Source organism: Dysidea avara, chromosome 15 (genome assembly GCF_963678975.1).
Source record: "Dysidea avara chromosome 15, odDysAvar1.4, whole genome shotgun sequence".
Classification (NCBI taxonomy): Eukaryota; Metazoa; Porifera; class Demospongiae; order Dictyoceratida; family Dysideidae; genus Dysidea; species Dysidea avara.
In genome coordinates this window covers 11,335,508-11,355,950 of record NC_089286.1, presented here as the reverse complement: position 1 = coordinate 11,355,950, position 20,443 = coordinate 11,335,508, and the positions used below count along the sequence as shown (strand labels likewise).

At 36.8% G+C, this 20,443-nt stretch overlaps 2 protein-coding genes and 1 long non-coding RNA gene across 5 annotated transcripts; 2 read left to right on the top strand and 1 right to left on the bottom strand.

Moving 5' to 3' along the window:
• Positions 1 to 2,737: 2,737 nt before the first annotated feature.
• LOC136245642 (uncharacterized) lies at positions 2,738 to 6,113 on the top strand. 3 transcript variants are annotated; one of them, XM_066037139.1, is made up of 16 exons: positions 2,738 to 3,148; positions 3,207 to 3,320; positions 3,375 to 3,542; positions 3,595 to 3,765; positions 3,931 to 4,047; positions 4,102 to 4,246; positions 4,290 to 4,417; positions 4,483 to 4,695; positions 4,743 to 4,865; positions 4,922 to 5,047; positions 5,096 to 5,164; positions 5,217 to 5,302; positions 5,409 to 5,541; positions 5,596 to 5,704; positions 5,756 to 5,832; positions 5,893 to 6,113. In XM_066037139.1, the coding sequence occupies exons 1-16, from the start codon at positions 2,738 to 2,740 to the stop codon at positions 6,022 to 6,024; spliced, it is 2,322 nt and encodes a 773-aa protein (XP_065893211.1). In that variant the 3' UTR covers positions 6,025 to 6,113. The 3 variants fall into 3 exon arrangements, with proteins under 3 accessions (XP_065893211.1, XP_065893213.1, XP_065893212.1); XM_066037141.1 differs by lacking the exons at positions 5,596 to 5,704; positions 5,756 to 5,832; positions 5,893 to 6,113 and having other exon boundaries at positions 5,217 to 5,295; positions 5,409 to 5,464; XM_066037140.1 differs by lacking the exons at positions 5,596 to 5,704; positions 5,756 to 5,832; positions 5,893 to 6,113 and having other exon boundaries at positions 5,217 to 5,295; positions 5,347 to 5,412.
• A 2,400-nt stretch (positions 6,114 to 8,513) lies between these two features.
• On the bottom strand, positions 8,514 to 9,428 carry LOC136245839 (uncharacterized). The gene is made up of 3 exons (XR_010696150.1): positions 9,245 to 9,428; positions 9,005 to 9,089; positions 8,514 to 8,819 (listed from the first exon to the last, which is right to left on the bottom strand). It is a non-coding gene; the product is annotated as an uncharacterized lncRNA (long non-coding RNA).
• Positions 9,429 to 13,937: 4,509 nt separating this feature from the next.
• LOC136245807 (uncharacterized) lies at positions 13,938 to 19,962 on the top strand. The gene is made up of 4 exons (XM_066037280.1): positions 13,938 to 14,279; positions 15,486 to 15,645; positions 18,027 to 18,154; positions 19,681 to 19,962. The coding sequence occupies exons 1-4, from the start codon at positions 14,046 to 14,048 to the stop codon at positions 19,855 to 19,857; spliced, it is 699 nt and encodes a 232-aa protein (XP_065893352.1). The 5' UTR covers positions 13,938 to 14,045; the 3' UTR covers positions 19,858 to 19,962.
• The last annotated feature ends 481 nt before the right edge of the window (positions 19,963 to 20,443 follow it).

Sequence of the window (20,443 nt, the reverse complement as noted above, 5' to 3'; positions counted from 1 at the left end):
TTAGTGAATTGCTATGCACAGCTGAATAAACAAAATTGTCACTGTTCTGTTGGAGTGGCTGGCTGCTATAGAGTATTTCTGAACTTTTGCAAAATCAATGCAAAACATACATATAGTGCAACCTCTGGTAAATGAAACAGAACTGATTCAGTTTCCACTGAAATAAGAAGTTCTTTTCGTTCAGGATGTTATGGTTCCGGTACTTGGTAGCCACCTAGTTTGCATGGCCTGCTGTTGTCTACATGGACAAATTGCTTGGTGTGATAATTTCTCTTTTAGTTCAAGATCCTATTGACTCTCTAATTCTAAGTTGTATAGAGCTGTAGGGCCATATATAGCTGCTGACTCAGCATACTATAATGCAGTGTATGTGACTGGTAATACAAGTGTATGGTTTGTATAGGTCAGATACATACTAGACCCGAAAGAGAAAGAGCGGATATTGCGAGGTTGTCATGTACACCCTACATCAGGTCACATGGGGACAAAGAAGACACAGGCAAGGATTACAGAACGCTACATGTGGCAAGGAGTAGGAAAGGATGTAAAAGCATTTGTAAGTACATACCTATACAGCTATACCTTGGGGGTATACATATATGCGGAAGTATATCATGCAGTTGATGCCTTGCAATTTAGAATAGCAGACTAATACTCAGCTTTCACAATACGTATACCAAAAAGCTATGTAATTTGGTTGCTTATTACAGTATGATACCCCTGTTACATCTTTTTGGTCTTGTCAGTTTTACTTTATGATAATGTTGTAGACATATATAATAATTATGATTATGTTGAAAATTTACCCTGCTTGCATGCTTCTATACCACTTGCAACTGCAGTATTCTGTTTTCTAAATAGCTACATAAATGAAAAATGACCCAATTATATCAATCAACATGTTGGAGTTGCTATAGAACTGTACTGCAAAACTCTATTAATTTTATATGCTTTCAGGTTGTAAAGAACAATGGTTTACCATGCACGTATACATAATGCCTTTGCACAAGATGCAAAATATTTCATCAGTAATAAACGTGCATCATCACATTTTTCTATACATCTAAGGTGAAGGAATGTGATGTGTGCCAACGGATGACAAAGAAAATGGACACAGGGGTACCAGAACTTAACCCTATTCCAGTTGTAGCAACTTGGTACCACATTGGAATAGACTTTGTCGGACCACTAAAGCACAAGTCCACTCAAGGAAATTGCTATATTCTGACAGTAGCAGACTACTTTAGCAAGTTTGTGCAGGCATTTGCTTGCAGCAATAAGGAATCCTCAACCGTGTTTAGTGCTTTGTTTAAGGTATATATATATATATATATGTTGTGTGTATAATACACATATTTACTTAAAGTTTGCAAACACTTGGACGTATAGACTAATACAGAACTACAGTATATGTTTGTTAAAGCAGCTATATAATATGGGTCGGAAAAGAGTTGTATAGCCAGTTATGTGGGCCGTTTAACCCGTATTCTCCCAGCATACCAATTCCAGTATTCATTTTCTACGTCTAATTGAAACATTTTGTATAGCTGTATGAAAACCTTTGGCTAAATCACTTATCTTAGCAAGATGTGAATCTTGCTTACTTGGATGTCAATAGATTAGCTTTAGTATTCCTATCCTTTCACGCGGCTGCTGAAACTTATTAATTTTGTCATAGCTTCATCATAAAGGATCCTTTATAATTAAGCCTATCACAATCCTATGCTATGATCACCAAAATATTTTGACTTGGTTACTGGATGGTAGAAAAGTAGCTAGATAGAGATGGTAGAGAAGCAGCTAGGTGCTGAAAATTTCAACTTGATTGCTTATTGTATGTAGGAGTATGTAAAACAACTGCACAATATTTGGGAGATTACGGAATACAGAATAACCGTGCAGAAGTAATACATGTACTTTGAATGTTTGTCATTAATGTGAAACTGTGCATGCAGTTAATAACATTCACAGGTGTCCAAATTGACTTAAAGAATACTTTTGTATGTTGCATCTAATTCTGTTTCCATGCAGTAACAATAAAACAATGCAAAATAAAATCTACTAATACATTCGGAAAAGTTCACACATATACATGAACACACACACGCACACACACACACACACACACACACACACACACACACACACACCCAAGACAAAGCAATGTATTATAGTGTGCTGCAAAAATGTAATTAAATACTAACAGAATGAAGTAGTCATTATAACCCAAGCAGCCACTAGAACCATGCAATTCAAAGTGTACCATGTTATTTACTTGCATATTACATACTTTACAGTTATTCATGCAGTTTGGATTACCAAGAGTAATTACTTCTGATCAAGGAAGTGAATTTAACAATCGCCTTGACAAGAAATTGATGAAGATGATGAAAATTGACCACCGTTTGACTACCCCTTACCATCCTCAGGTAACTACTACTCTACTATCCTATATTATATGCTATGTTGTAACTAATCAACATTAATAGTTGCATGGTAAAGAAATGCATAGTGCTATAATATGCATATTTACCTTATGCACTTTAAGTAGATACAACTGTATTATGTGTCTGTTGTAGGCAAACGGCTTGGTTGAGCGTTTTAACCAGACCATCCAGAATATGCTGGTAAAGTTTGTTAATGAGAAAAGGAACTCTGGGAAGATTATTTAGACACCTGTGTTTTTGCTTACAATACTTCTAAACACGAGTCATCAAAATATTGCCCTTTTGCTGTGATGTTTGGACGACAAGCTCTGTTACCTGTTGAAATTCAATCTCCCAAAGAAGAAGATATCGTACAGCACTTGGATCATAATGATGAAGTTATAGAACAACATTTCATTCATCAAACAAAAGTAGCACAAATTGTGAAGGAGAACATACTCACCGCTCAAAAGCGTCAAAAACAAGTGTATGACAGGAAGCACCATAACCCAGCTACATTCAAAGTTGGAGCATTGGTTCTTAGAAAAGATATGAAGAGGAAAAAGCGGGCTGGTGGAAAAATGGATTATAAGTGGCAGGGTCCTTATAAAGTTGTGAAGTCTGTTGGTAAAGGAATTTTTCAGATCCTAAACACCAATGACATTAAACAGACTTTAAAAGTCCATGGTACACATTTGAAATTGTTCTATCCACCCAAGAAGGTACATGCATGTATGTGTGGCACACAGGTGTGTGTTTATGTAAGTTATAATTGTATAGGCAACTGGTTGTATCTCAACATCTCATGACGAAAGTGATAATAGTGGCAACACATCTGTCAGAAGTGGAAAAGGATCCATTTCACATGATCCTAGTGCCAGTGTGAGCGACAAAGTAAGAACTTATAACTGCATGTTAATTGATGTAATATTATCTTGCAATACATAGGAACCATGCAACTCGATATCCCAGTATGATGACAATATCAAGACTGACCAAATAGAGGAGGACAACACATCAGTTGTTACTCACAATACTTGTACACATACTTCAAAATCTCACAACCCAACAGTGTCCATTATCTCACATGAACCTAGTGCCACCAAAAGTGATAAAGTAAGATTATTTGATACTATACTGTAATATTTATATCATGTACATGTTATAGGATCCCATCTTGACATCTCAGTGTGATGAAAATACTAAGACCAAAATTTTGGACCAAATGGATGATGGCAACATATCAGTGCTCCTACATGCTCGTACATCTCATGATCAGAGTGACTCTTCTTCAAGAACATCCATTTCTTATGATCCTAGCAGCATCATGAGTGACAAAGTAAGTAATGTATAGGCTTATTGCCAAGCATGGTAACTATGGTTGTAGTGCAGCCAGCATACATACTTTGAGTAGTTTTAATAAGCTCACTGATTTGCTGGTTACATAGCTACTGTAGCATACTATATACACCCACGTGGAATTCTATATGAGTACATGTAATAGGAACCCAGCTATCCCAGTTTGATATCACGATGGGATGAGGAAGATATCACTCACTGTAAAGATCTAGTACGAATGAATAAGGAGCAAGGGTACAATGTATCAGTTGCTATTAATGTGGTTAGAGGTTCCTCCAATTCGTTCTTCACATATCTTACTAATGTCTATTTTCAGAATTGCCCATTGGTTTACAGTTCCCCCAAACAAGCAGGAGGCTACTTCCCAGAGTTTGGCAGTTTTAGTGCACCTGCGCTATCACCTATTTACAGCCAAAAACTGGAACACAATGAATTTAAAATAAAGCCTACATCTGATAAAGGTAAATTGTGATAGCTGGAAAAACATCACAACAGTTCCAATAGGAAAGAGGGTTGTTGATATGATATTCTCACCACCAAAGCACATTGTTACCAAGAGAAAGCTGAATTTCTCTGATAGTCCTGATACGAATTCAGTTAAGCCATTGAGACGACGTCGCAAGCTTATAAAGGTTGTATTTTGTTGTGATAATTCCTTGACAGCTATTGTAATTATTGTTTGCTTACCATTACACAGAGATGTGAGGAGTTTCAGAAAAACACCGTAACAAAGCCTCCTACAATAGCGGAACCATCAGTGGTAGCACCTATGATTGCGACAACAACAGAGACAGTGGAATCCAAGATAACAGCCACACCTAACGTAACAGCTACAATGTCTACAGCAGTAACAGGAATGATTAATACAGCCGGAGCCAACAATGGAAGCATCATACCACTTACAGCCTATGTATGTTTTTGTGCTGTGGTACATATGACTCATATATATACATACAGGATCAGCTAAAAGCTATCTGGAAAAGAAAACCGTGCTATGTAATTAAAGCTAGGTTTGGACATTTGGCTATACATCAAGGTAGCTTTCACAACTTGAAAGGAAATAACTGGTTAAATGATGAGGTCAGTGCATTGTATTATATACCTCTAAATTTGATGCACTAAAATTAATGTTATAGATAGTGAATGGATATTTACGCATGCTAGTTGAATTGAGGAATGACAGTTTTGCTGTCTTGTCACAAACCATCACTGCCTGGGTTAATCGCTCAAAATCTGGGAAATCATCGCACCTTTTAAGCAAGGTAAGATCACAAATGCTACGTGGAGGAGTTAGTTTATTCATACTATAGGAGACGCTAAGCACCAAAGTGTTTATTGTTGGAATGTACAATCGTGGAGAAAACCACTGGATATTGATTGTAAGCAATTTGCATAGGGTGATACCAATACACTTGTTGTGCTGCTCTGTAGGCAATCAACATGGAAGAAAAAAAGTTTTACTACATCGATCCTCTTGGACCATCGCGAGCCATACGTGGAGCATACACAGGTTTGAAGTATGTTCAATACTGTAACATTGACTGTTAACATAATTATACAGTGCATCACTGTGAACTAAATTGATGCAATGCACTTTTACACCTAGTTTTATATGCTCCATAGAAGGTTCTTTGCTATGAGATATAACTGCGTTGGTCAAGACAACATCTCATTGGACAAGTTTGAGCTCATTCAGCTCAAGAAAGGTGTGCAAAAGCCAGGAGACAGCTTCAACTGTGGTGTTTTGAGTTTAAATGTATAACATCTCGCTTTTGTAGCTAAGGCTATAAAGTTTGTGTATTATACACAGATTGCTGAACAATTGTTAAATTTTAACCGTATCGACGAAGACACCATTTTGCAAATGAATATGAAGAAAGCCAGAATAGATATAGGCACAGCACTCCTCACCAATTCAAGTAATTTGCTCTGCGTTAAAGTGTGCATATATACGTGTGTTTCAAATTCAGTTGACATGACTGAGCGCTGCATCATGTGTGGACGATCTGAAGAAAGTTTTCAGCATGAAGATTATACTGATCGCTGGGTATGCTATACACATATATTATTCATGTGAGAACTTTATGTATATTTATTGTGTATGTAGATCCAGTGTGGTAACTGTAATGCGTGGGTGCATGTAATCTGCTCAGGAGTAACTGTGGATGACCCTTCAGCACCCTCTTATGAATTTAACTGTATTGATTGTGTCAAACAACGTAAAGACTTTACACATTAGCTAATGACTGTAACAATTGTTGATGTATATTGGCAAACTTTGCTAACTAGTTAGCTATTTCATGGCATACATTAATTATGCTAGCTGCATCGCTTTTATGGCTAGCTATATAGCCTGGCATGACGCATGTCAGTGAATACATTAGTAGTGAATTGACAACATAGACTGATCACCGGCATCATGGCTGAGAATCCACGAAGCACAGGCCTAGCCGAGCATACAAGGCACAGCCTGTAGCCTCATACCCGATCACTGGCACTGTAGCTTTATAGTTTAAAAACAAGCTGTACGAAGAAACTGATCCGGCCGTGTTGCTTGCCGCGCCTGGATCATATTCAGCGTGGGGGACCACTTGTAGCAGAGGGGGACCAACCGTGGCGCTCTAGGTTGTCCGGGGGGGACAAGTTGAAGTGTCTCAAGTGGTCCGGGGGGACCATATAGCGCGGCTTTAACTAGTCCGGGGGGACTGATTTTGGGGGGACCAATTGTCGCATGACAGTTCCCGGCATAGGGCTGCTTTCTCTCAAAAAGCAGAAAACAAAACACGAATTTTCGAATTCAAACTGCCCTACCAGCCAAGATAAGAAAAGCCAACTCTTCTTCATAGTGATGTGATAAGGTTGGATGCATAGTCTGTCTATGGTGTTAGTCTGGAAAGGATCTGAGACCTCTCACCATCTGGGTGAAGAACGTCAAAATTTTCGTGCATCATTTCAAGGGATTCTCTCAATGGTACCAAAGTGCTTTCCAGTACTTCTGATGCCACACTGGTCACTTAATTTTGTTTAGAATAATGATAAAAGATGGTTCAAAACGTTTGGTAGTAGTAGTAGTTGGTATTTCTGTGATTTCATATGATGCAGTATACCATCAGCTCACCAGGAGCTCCACCCAGCTCGAATCAAAAATGAAAGATTTTGTGCATTTTTCGGTTTGTTTTGGGGTGTTTTGAAGCATAATGGTGATGTAGGGTGATCTAGTGAAGATTTGAAGCTGCTGTGGAGCATGAGAGGTGAAGTCAAATTTGGACGATTTTGCTGCCTCTCTTGATGCATAGCTTAGAGCTCGGCTTAGAGCAAGGCATGGAAGCTGTGGATGAAACAATAATTGACAACCGCTATTACCAAACGTTCAGGGACATCTTTTGCCATAGTTTTAGTCTATAATTGATGATTGTTGTGGCTGCAGAAGCGCTGGAAATGGCTAGAAAGCGCGACACAATTCTTTGATGTTGCAGAAAGTTTTGACGCTCGTCACCCAGATGGTGAGAAGTCTCAGATCTTTACCAAACTAACAGCATAGACAGACTATGCACCCAACCGTATTGAAACGCTATGAGGAATAGTTGGCTTCTCTTGCCCTGGGTGGTAGGGTAGTTTGAATTCGAAATTTCGTATTTCTTTGTCTGTTTTTTCAAAGAAAGCAACCCTGTGTCGGGAACCTAGCAAATCATTTACTTATTTCTGTGCGTAGTTTTCAACTACAACAACTCTGGATACGATTTGGCTAAGTAGCAAGTTTCATCTGGTCCTTTGTGTGGAGCACGAAATTTTAAAAATAAATCTTGCATCTTGTGAGACGAAATTTCGTATTTCTTTGTCTGTTTTTTCAAAGAAAGCAACCCTGTGTCGGGAACCTAGCAAATCATTTACTTATTTCTGTGCGTAGTTTTCAACTACAACAACTCTGGATACGATTTGGCTAAGTAGCAAGTTTCATCTGGTCCTTTGTGTGGAGCACGAAATTTTAAAAATAAATCTTGCATCTTGTGAGATACTGAAAATGATATTTCTGAAAATGATATTTCTGTGAAGACAACAATCGTGTCTCCGGTTTCATGGTGGATCAAGCATTAGACTCAGTAGCTATATGTTCTATACCATATGCGTATTTTGTACCGTACGCGTATGGTACATACCATACGCGTACGGTACGATTTTCCGTACCATACGCGTACGGTACGTACCATATGATATTTCTGTGAAGACAACAATCGTGTCTCCGGTTTCATGGTGGATCAAGCATTAGACTCAGTAGCTATATGTTCTATACCATATGCGTATTTTGTACCGTACGCGTATGGTACATACCATACGCGTACGGTACGATTTTCCGTACCATACGCGTACGGTACGTACCATATGCGTATTATGCCTTTTCACAGTGTCTTCTAGCCTTGCCATCACCTAGCTACAATGGGCTGTCTTTACAAGCATTTCTAGCTGAGTAAACTTAGAACACAACATAATAATCTGCTTACTAGCTACTGAGCTGTAACTATGTAGATTTATTCATCAGCACACACATGCATTTTATCCTTGCCATGCCCATGCATTTCCCACTATATAGTCCTACACTGATATACCTAAATCTTATGTACATGATCTCACTTTGTCTGCAGAACTTCACATGAATGGTACTGTGTATGTATGCTACTTTATAGCTATCAGAAACATGCAGATGGTCTCATACTCAATAAAAATGTGGATAACTGCATGACAATTTACAACACAATTAGGTAAATAAGCGAGGAGAGCAATTACAATGTGCATGGTAGCTAGTAGGTTCTAACTGAATTATACATATACTGCTTGTGCAAAGCTAATAACTTGAAAAATGAACTTTGTAAGTGTCATCAGTTGTGCAACATGCCATGCATGGCTCCTCACTGTATTTGCATTTTGATATACTATGTACACTCTTCTTTTGAGGATCCAATTTCTTGTTTACGTACTTTTCTTGATTATACATACTGTAAATAGTACCATGCACCACTCACATTCATCACACTGGACCTACAGCAAAAATTAATGCGGATGTTAAAGAGTACATTCAGATAAGAGTAGCTAAACACATTGTCTTCCCATCCACAAGCATGACAGTAAGTAGTGAGTAGCTATACAACACACTTATAACAATTAAACAATGCTAGATAATATACATTCATTACTGAATTATTCATTAGAACTCATAAACTCACCATAAAATCTTTGCCATGTTATGTTTTCCTACTTCATCTCATTAGGCAATGTGCATGCCTCATTCAATAGCAAAGATTCAGCAAACTGCAGTTTTAAAAAAATATTGCACAATTAATTGCTATGCACATCAGTCTTAGAGTATAGCATGTCTAATATTGCTATAAGTTACAGCCATGTAGGTTTACATTAATTTGCAAACTGAAACATTACTTTCTCTACAGTTATTATCTCTTTCCTACCTCCCTCAATGTTATTGTATCAGCATTCTCCAGGTCTTCCTCTGTTTGAGCAATCATTACAATGTACTTCTTGAGCTCATCTGATTGTAATTGTCTGCTCAACACTCCTTTAGTGCCACCAGGCATAAATATCCATTTTTAAGTAACAAATTAAAGGTAAACAATAGATTATATGTAGCAACAATAAAATAAATATTTAATGAAATAATATGCATATATATATGCCCTGAAAAAATTGGTTTGATTTGCCAATTATTTAATATGGTTGCTATGTTTAACCAATCAGAATGCAGTATTTTAATGTGTATTTATATGGATAATTATATCAAAATCTTATGTTTATATTTAGCTACAAGGCTACCTCTACTGCAGGCTTATAGTGTTTATATCACCATGCATTCCTGTTATATTCATTGAAAAATCGTGAATACCAATATGCTGGCACAATTCTAAAGCCTAACAGAAATCAATGTCTTTTGTCCTAAATAATGCTTTAGAAGATCAAGCTTCAAATTTCAGTTTCTGAGTAAGGCAAGGAGAATGCTGCTCTTGTTTTATGTTGAAAGGATAATTGGGTACCTTTAAACCCAAACACATTTTTACAAAGTTCATATATACAAGTATAGAGAAGCCCCTAGTAGAGTTTTTTGGGTAATATCGCTCTATAGTCTTTAATTATTGTACTAATCTTTGACTATCTTCAGGAGTATTTGTAAACACATAAATATTATGTGTGGGTATTGTTCTAATTGTAGGGAAACATAGGCTCTTGGGCAGACCGTTTATATAGGCAAAACAGACCACTGTATATAATATTATTAATCAATAACTGAAAGTACACAATAACAACTAACTCTTACAACTACAGTACACAATATTAATATTACAGGTATATATGCATAAATTACATTATATTACATCATGTCACATCATTACATTACATCATTAACTCTACATAGCATTATGTAATAATGGCCTAGTTTTTGAATTTTCATTATATCAATTAAACAATGGACCACAAATCCAATAGGAAACAATATATGTGTAGCAATTGCAGCCAAAATGTACTGTGTGGAAGAAGAAACAAAAAATAAAATTTACCATAATTATGTTGTCAGTGTGTGCAGTTGCTATGCAACAGCTAGACAATTTGTGACCAGATTTGCAAAAATGTACCTTTCCACACACAAAATTTAACCCATGAACTTCGGGGTTTCATAAGTTTTTGAACATATACCTTATAATTATCCATGAGTGTACAGTAGCTACTATAGTATCTAGCAGCATTTTGATACTAAGAGCAAGTTTATCAGTGTAAGGAGTCAAGTGTTACACCATTTTGTTTGATGGTATGTAAAATGTGTGGAAAAGGTACCTTTTCACAAATCTGGTCATTTTAACTCAACTATTCTAAAGGACGTACAGTATGCCAGCTTGTGTATTTTCAAATCAATAGCATTTCCACTATGGAGAAATGAAGTCATTTGTTATAAAAATGTGAGATGAAAATCCCTGACAAATAAGGCAGTAGACAACTGGATGAGCCAATAAATCAATATGTACAAAAATCAGAAGACATCAAGAAAATAATCTGCACACTGTAAAAAAGGATTTTTCATTTTAACAAAGAACTTGTTATCCCTGCTGCAAAAAACAGCAAACACTTCATTTATTAAAATAACAACAGGGAATTTTTGTTGTTGTAACATCATTTCCTTGTTAAAGTAAAAAATTGTCGTTACACTAACAGTCACTTTTTGTTAAAACATCTAGAATGTTAAAACAGCAATTAACAGTTCTGCTGAAACAACGTATGCTTTTTGTCATTTTTTTGGCATTTTTTACAGTGCAGGTGCTTACATAAACCATCATAATTGTATGGGTGATGGCACTATTGTATTTAGTGGAACTGTCAGATACTTTGATGAAATGAAATGTTAAACAGACAACGAGATACATTGTTATAGATTATGCACCAATGACTATGTATAAATCAAGACATATTATATTTAATCTCCTTCCTTTCATTTATACTTTTCATACTTATACTGTATGTAGCTAGGTGTTATTATGTTTTTCGTAAAGCTTCCAACTCAGACGATTGACCTTTATTAATTTGACTATGTAGAATTCCATCAGATCCTACCAGATCAGCAGGACTTAACACAATTCAAGACTGGATCTGCCAACAGTGTGATGAATTCATGATTGTTTTTATCATAAATAAACTGTCAGTTTCATCACTTATATATAATCATGCAAGATATCATGCCATCAATATTCTTTTATTTTAAGGAATGCTTATTTTAAATAGGTTTATTATTATTATTATTGGTAATACTGTGTAGACCTCTATACTAGAGTCTAGTGCACAGGTCACAACATACATAGCTACAAGTACAAATCAAATAATTGCTAGTTTTTGTTTGAACTGATCAATATAATTGGAGTCAATCACATTTGGGGTAGATCATTCCAGATTTTAATTGCTGAAGGGAAAAAGGAGTACATATAAGAATCAATCCGTGTCATTGGTTGCACAAATCTCATATTATGACCTCTGGTACTAGCTATGTACATTGGATATGGGTGTCAGAAATGGATTTGCTGGGATATCAACAAGGTGGTTAATTTGCATCATGCAGTAAAGCAAATTATATCTTAATCACAGTAAAGCTAAATACATCTCAGCTCTAGAGAATAGAATAGCTAAATATGATTGCTCTATTAGAATATCTCGGTCTTCACTGAACAGAAACCGCTAAGCGAGACTAGCGCCTCCCCCTCCCTCTTTCCCGAAAAGAAATGAAAGCAGAGTTCCATCCGGCGTAGTCAATAGGTACGGCAGTGCAAAACCTTCTGCTTGATGTTATACGCATACCAGGTTAGCTATACTCAGATGGTACGATTTTCCGTACCATACGCGTATGGTTGTATCGTACGCGTATGGTACAAAATACGCATATGGTATAGAACAGCTATATAATTAGCTAGGCCAATCCAAATAGATTCTCTGTTTCCCGTCCTGGACTCATGCAGGCATAATTTACATGTGGGCCTGAAGCATTCCACGCGGAGAGCCTGATGCCCGGAATACTGTAAGGTATAGGCTATTTATTTTATTTATTTTTATTTATTTATTGATTAGCAAACACCCAACAGGGTTTTTACGCTAATGTACAAGGTACGTACACATAAGTGCCTAGTTTAAGTTACAATAACATAAGTGCCTATAATTTAGGTTACAATAATGATTAGTACTAAGTTACAATAAGTGCTAAGTTACAATAGGTGCTAGGTTACAACTAGTGCTAAATTACAGTAAGTGGTAAGTTACAATAAGTGCTAGAATTACAATGAATACTAAATTACAGTGAGGGCTAAGTTACAATAAATACAATAAGTGCTAAGTTACAGTTACAAAGTAGGAGTAGTTGATTGTTTAAATGTTTCAAGATCAATGGTAGATAGATTAGGGATACATAGATCGTTCCAATGGGGAATAGTTCTGGGTAGGAATGAATAGAGATACGTGTTTACTGAAGACTGTATATGATTAAATTTCTGATCATGATGGGCTCTGGTAGCAGTTTGATTTAATGATGGCAGACAGCGATTTGGGACCAATAATAAATGATTAACTATCTTGTACAATAGGATGAGGCGTGCTTGCTTTCTGCGTTCTTGTAAAGATGGCCAATTTAGTTCATTTAACATGTCTGTGATACTGTCACGGTGGTGTCTGTTCCAAGGCTTATTTAAGATGAAACGAGCAGCTCGATGTTGAATCATTTCAAGTTTAGAAATGTAATTTTGGTGGTGTGGGTCCCAGATGGCACAACAATATTCGATAGATGGTAGCAGAAATTGTTTGTAGGCATATTCTTTGAAGTGTTTATGACAGGAATGTAAATTTCGCTTTAGGAAACCAAGTAATCGATTTGCTTTGTTGCATATGTAGTCAATGTGATCGTGCCATGAAAGTTTATTGTTCAAGTAAACTCCAAGATATTTAATCTTTTCTACTGATTTCAAGGGCACTCCATTCATTTGATATGTAAATGTTTTGGTGGTATGGTGTGTGGTAACTTGTAAGATGTTGCATTTAGATACATTAAAGTCCATCTGCCATTCATTTGCCCATTTTATAAGAGTAGTTAAGTCATCCTGCAGAATCTTCTGATCACTTGGTGAGTGTATAGGCCTATAAATTAAAATGTCATCTGCAAACAGTCGCAACTCACTATGTATGTTTGTAGTTATGTCGTTGATATATATTAGGAAAAGGGCAGGTCCAAGAACTGAGCCTTGGGGGACACCAGATGTTATGTCACAAGATATGGAATAACGGCCTTCTATTACTACTTGCTGTGTTCTGTTGTGTAGAAATGATTCAAACCATTCCAGCAAACTTCCTCTCACTCCATAATACTCCAGTTTGTTTAGAAGTCGAGCATGTGCAACCTTGTCAAAGGCCTTGGAGAAGTCTAGTACTGCCAAATCTACCTGTAGTTTATTGTTTATTGCTTTGGCTATATCATTGACAGTCACAAGCAGTTGTGATTCACAGGAGTGATGTTCTCTGAAGCCGAATTGATTTTCTGTTAAGCTATATTCATAACCGGAAGCATTTCCTCTTACTCTTTCCTTGTTCCTTTAACCGCGTCTCGCCCCCAGACCACAAGACTGCACTGTATGGAATGCACTCTTAATACCGTGACCGTGTATGTCGTGTCACAGTGCAGTCGGCCGTTAGCTACTCATACTGGTTCGCGGACGCACTGAATCACAGTGACCCGGCATGGCTGGAATTGCGTTTCTTCAAAAATATCAGGCCACTGCTATCAGTGGATGGAAGGAGATATACGAGCATTTGGGGAAAATTCTTGGGAAGTGTGAAATTGGTGGCAAAGGCTGCGACTATGATGACCCGAACAAAGGAAATTACACCATGATCCAGTATGAGAGCCTCACTATCAAGATCTACGGCCGAATAACAGAGGACGACACCTTAACTATTTTGAGCAAGTGGGAAGTAAGTTTGCAGTGCATATTAAATTAAAGTGCATGCAGTGCATGGGTGTGGCTAGTCTGGCGCCGCCCGCCCCTTCGCAAAAAGTAAGGGTCTGGGGAAATACAAAATACCAAATCATTAAAGGAGTTCAATTAGACAGCGCACTTTCTGCTTGTGACGTCAGATGATTTGCCCTTCAATTCAAACAAACACATTGTGTTGCCAAGGCGATTTATGTGTGAACGTCATAATAATAATAATAATAATAATAATTAATTTTACAGTGTACATATACCTACATACATACAAGTTGCAGATGTTGGTATGATAGAATTGGGACATATGGCAGCACACTGATGGTCCACTGACATCACTATAGTCGAATATCGATGATGTTATTCCAACCTCAACTCTTCCTCAGTCTTGTGTAATAATATCATCCCTTATATTGGAATATAGAGCTGAACAATTGCATATGAATTAGATTAGCACAATTAAGCAGCAGCTATTGGACCATTTTAAATGCTACACCAATCCATCTGACTGCTCAACTCAGGTTGTCATGTGTCCTTTAAAAGAGCAGCAAAATCCAGACAAGCATATTTCCCAAGCTTATTCTTTACTGTTATGCCATTATATTATAGCTATTATCAGGGCCATCCAGAGAAATTAAGGGGCCCAGGGCAAAGAGTTAAAGTGGGGCCCCAGAGGTAAGGAGGTTTCCATTCTGTAAGTTGAAGACAAAAAGAAAAAAAAAGGTCATTACATGCTGACAATGACAATAGCTACCCCTCACCAACTATATCTCCTTATTTATAAGCTTGCTACGCTGCTCCTCTGAAGAATTCTGTGACTGCTCTATTAGAGTATTTAGGTCTGATTGCTCTATTAGAGTATATCGATCTTTTAAACAGGTATTCAAGGGACCCTTCATGGGGCCCCTTTCAGGCTGGGGCCCGGGGCAAAATGCCCCAGTTGCCCCTCCCTGTGGGCGGCCCTGGCTATTATGGTGAGAGATTGGCAGTGCTCACTGCATGTGCAAGAGTCTATTAGATGAATTCATGCACTGGATTACTTGTGAATGGCTGAGCAAAATCAGACAATTTTATTTTTCTACAACTAAAATATGTTGAAATAAACCAAGTAAATTTCATTGTGTTTTTTATTACAAATTCATATGATGTGAAGATAGTATAGTTTATATATGTTGTTTATTCACACAATTAGTATTATCACATCATTGAATATGCTCGTAAGATATCACTCCTAACTCAAGTGGTGAATGCAGTTACTATACAACACCAGAAAAGTGGTACAACATATCAATTTGGTTTGGTAGATAAAGGACCTTGGAAACCATTGAAATCTGGTTCACCTATACTTGATAGTAAGTAATATTGTTACTAAAATTATTGTGCTCCATGCTCCAATTTGACCATCCCTCACACTTTACACATGTATGCTACAATTTTTTATCGTAGAAATAAAAAGCGATAAAACAAGGTAGGTCATCTACACTTACTGCTATACTTGTGAACATTTAATTCCTATATACTTCAGTCTTGGTTATATCAGACTGACTGAAGTATAGGATATAAATCTCCACTAGTGTATAGCTACAGGAGTCTATGATCTCCCTTGTTTCATTGCCTTTATTTCTATGATCCCTACTCAAGTATAGAATTTCTACTGCTACACTGGATTGTTTACTTTTTGTAACACGGTGAACCAACACATACCACATCAAAGGAAAGAATGGTGTTGGCCAGACAAATTATAAAAATTGTGAGTGACTAACTAACTAACTACCATAGTTCACTTTATTTTTGTGCAAAAAATAAAAATTTTCATATAAAAATATTTTTGTATGATTTATGTGAATGACTGCTCTATTAGAGCAGCTCAATCTTATGTAAAAAATTTTCATGTAAGAAATTTTTGCACAAGTTTTGCAGACGAAAATTATTTTACAATGAAAAAAAAAAGCTAATTACGGTACACCACCTGACCATTAATTACTGAGAATGATGTGGCCATTCTGCAGCATTACAATTATTACTATATAAAACTCACAGGATGAGTATGTACAGATACTTATACAATCAATTATAGTCTGTGAGGGGAACTGCAAAACTTCCGGGGTTCAAACCTGGACCACCAGTATGAAGGGCCAGTATGGAGTGTGGTATCGACTGTGCTACCATTGCTAGCTCACCTCTGGCACACATGCCCCAACTATCAATTATACTGAGAATTGTAGAGTCCATTTCTGCTTCGTTTTTATTTTCTACTTGTCATACAGCATTAGCGGTACAAGAAGTGCCTCCTGCACTGCAGAAATTTCATGATTCGGTACATGTAGTAGCCATAATGCACTACCCACAAATCAACACCTATGCAGTAGTGGAGAAAGAAACAGAACACAAAGGAATCCATGATGCATATACATTAATGACACACTTGTGCTGTAAAACAATGTCCATTTGGTTTCACATGGGGTACTTTGAGATTATATAGTAATTCTCTAGGGCTGCTATATATGGACACAAATAGATGAAATAATAGAAGAAAATGTCCTGTTAGACTCCTGTAAGCGTTCGGGCATAAATTGGATGGCAGCAGGATTGTGGCTGCCCAGGTCCAGTCATGGATTTTCTTCTATTTGCAACTTTTTAGACATACTTAATAAAACATCTTTAAACAGGCTGTAGGACCATAAAACACAGTGTATTGATGATACATATCTAACATAGCCAAGTTGTCATGATAGAAAAATTAGGCTGGTTTTAGGGCAATAGTTTTGAACAGAAAATCCCAAACCATCATCTTCCCTACTATACAGTACTTTATGATGAGTCAAAACATAAATCCATGTACAAAATCTAGAATGAAGGGAAATACAGCTCCATTTCAGAAAGGCTTTAGCTCTTGCATGATCAGGATACTCTAATAGAACAGTACTCTAATATAACAGCCAGGTGTAGCTGAAATTGATTCCAGAACATTAAGATTACACAATTTTCAACCTTCCAGGTCAGTACTAGAGGGTAAATGATCTGCAAAACTTGGGGTGTGGTTCAAAAATTACACACTTAAACACGAGCCATAAATCATAGGTGCGCTACTGCAAATCAATACCTTACACTAGACGGACCAATGTAAATCCATGATTATGTGCATAAAGGTGTGCACCTAAAAAGTTAAACTGACACTAACATAACCAAGCCCTGAATTACACTTGTCTGAAGGTATCAGCCAGTCCATCAGCAGAAATAATCCACTAATCAGATTTTAAATTTTGTATTAACTTATTGGAAATGTTTTGGGTCACTATATAGGGTTTGGTTATACCTCACCACTGCCTCTGTAAATCCTTTAAGAAGGTGACAAAACACCCACTTTGGCTACCCATATCTTAGGAGTGCATGGAATAATTTATATCACATTTGGTGTGTAACTTGCTCTTCTTGACAGGTAGATAACTAGTCAATATAATGCAAAACATGATGCAAATTAGAAAAGAGGCGATAGAGCTATGCAGCATGAAAATTTTATCCTGTTAGCACCCCATGCATGGTGTGGTTTGCCAGATTTCTTTGTCACTCATGTGTCTGAGAAAATGTCACCCATGTGTCTGACATGGGTAACACATGGGTCACCCATGTGGTTTGCCAGATTTCTTTGTCACCCATGTGTCTGATAAAATGCTTAACTAGTTTAGTGATGGTGAGACAACTAATACACTAATGTATTCCACATTTTACATAGCAATCATCTGGGTGTCTGGATCTGATGATTATAAAGATGTGGAATTGTTCAATGGATGGACTAACTTATATCTACAAGCCCATAAAGTGGGATATGGATACAAATTGAAAGTTGCTGACAGACCTCTAGTAAGTGGTGTATACATATGTCTCATTGGTGTAATAACTACAGCATAGTTGTGACTACTCTGATCTGAGGTGATTACAGCAGAAAATTCATTTAACATTTTAAGCAGTTGTCTTATTTAGTGTTGAGCATGCCAGTTAAAAATTATAGGTTCTAATTTTGTAACATGTTCACAAGCATAATTATGTTAGCATGTATGCAACTTCCTACAGACAATGTGGCACCGTATAGTGGCACCCACAAAATAGTCATTAACCACAAGACTCACTGTTATTAAAACAGAGTCTATTTAGCCCAGCAAATAAAGGTTCATTGCAATTTGCTTTATAAAATATGTCATGGACATGAAGAACGAAGGGTTTGCAGTTTTAATCCCCAGTAGGCCTGCGGAAAAATAAAATTTGAAAGATATATAAAAAACTACTTTTTAAGGTATACCTCTTCAAAATATACCCTTAAGGCTTCTTTTATGGTTGGGAAAGCTTTCTAAGGTGGTGTTTAGGTGAGTGTTCTATTAGGATTTTGTAGGCATTCTCTAAAAAGTTCTCTATTAAGAATAAAGCATCACAAATACGTATACCATATCCTTGACACTTGATACTCACTAATGGGCCTATACTCATTCCAATGACCCACTTGCATGATTTTTTTGGTATGCATTCCATTAGCACAGCAAAAAAATGTTTCAATACTACCTGTACAAACTTCTTATTTAGTCAGTATTGGAACAACTAATTCAAAAAGTCCCTATGAGAGAAAATGGACCACAAATCTATAAATGACTCCAATGCTATTCAGTATAGGGGCCTGCGGTCTGATTTTGTCTGAGCATAGGTTAAATTATTTCCAACACCAAAACATAGACGGAACAAATGCAGGCAGTATTTGTATATGAATTATGCTGTGTAGGATTTTTGTAAAAAAAAAAAAACCATGGGTGATCCCAGTAGCTATGAACCCACTATTGTGGTTCATATGGACTAGTTTGTTATAGGGGAACTGCAATTATCCAAAGTTTCAAACACCAGTTATAGGTTAGTTAACTGATTGTCAATCGTTGTTTTGAGTGGTTTAGTCAAATTGCAGTCAATATTTTTCAAAGGCACCTTAAAAGATGGTTTTTATAATTAATTTTCATGGTTATGGGCAGTCCCCATGTAAGGGTTCAGAAACTAAGGTTCCACATTAGCCCAGGCAAACTTGCTTCTCATCCACAAAAGTTCGGATTTCCATGCGGGCGGGAGGTCATTTTTCATTATTCATTATTAAAGAAAATACTCCAAATCAAGCTGGCACCTTTTAAGAGCTAATACTTACCATTTCTGAGGTGCAAGTGATATTTGCTGTGCTGTAAAATGATAGGCCAGCCTTCTTAGCACCAAAATAATAAGTGTGCACATGATTGATAACATCAATAATGAAATTAGAGGAGGTGGGGTAAAAAGGGATGTGGGTGGGGATGAGAAACAATTAATCAAGTTTGCCTGGCCTAATAATTGTGCTTACAGTGATATGTGTCTTGTAATAGGAAACTGATTTATTACGTTTTGATCTGAGTGACCCAACTGGTACCATTCGGCTAGTGGCTAATCCCAACTATTACCTAAAGTTTGATAGCACCCATCATCATGTAGATGTAACTGACGCAAGTGGCATCCTAGTCAGCAGTGCTCCTGAGTTTCACTTCAACATACAGTTTGTTTAAGTTATAAATTAGTATAATATTTGCACTTTTTGCTGAACTGCAGTAGATTATGTGTATGCAAATTTATACTGAAAGTACTAGTTTATATTATTGTGGCTGCTACAAGTTGTGCAATAATGTGATAAAGAGTATTCTCTGCATGCTGAAAAGTCCCTTATGGTTGTGCTTGACCTTATAGGTTGCTAAGTTATTATTCTACAAGTCTGTCAGCCAATCAGTGGTATGGAGGAGATGTGAGAGACTGTAATATTTGAGATTCCTCACAATTAAAACTTTCCATACATGTGTAAAGGGAGTTACACCTTGAATACACTTAACTGGTTAGTGAACGCTAGGGCTTCAATGATTATTTTGTGCATTCCTTTTTTGAGATGTGGTTGCTTTCCTCACATTTTGTACAGATGATGCATCATGTACGAATCCAAAAAAAGCACCCATAAGAAATTTTTGCTATAAGCAGTTTAAAATTTCACCACGTTTAGTGAGCAGGATATAGTGGTATGAATAATATTGTGAACACAACTTACTCCTGTAATTAACAGAAAGAAAGCCAGGTTATGGTTGCCACTAATGAAATTAGAACCCA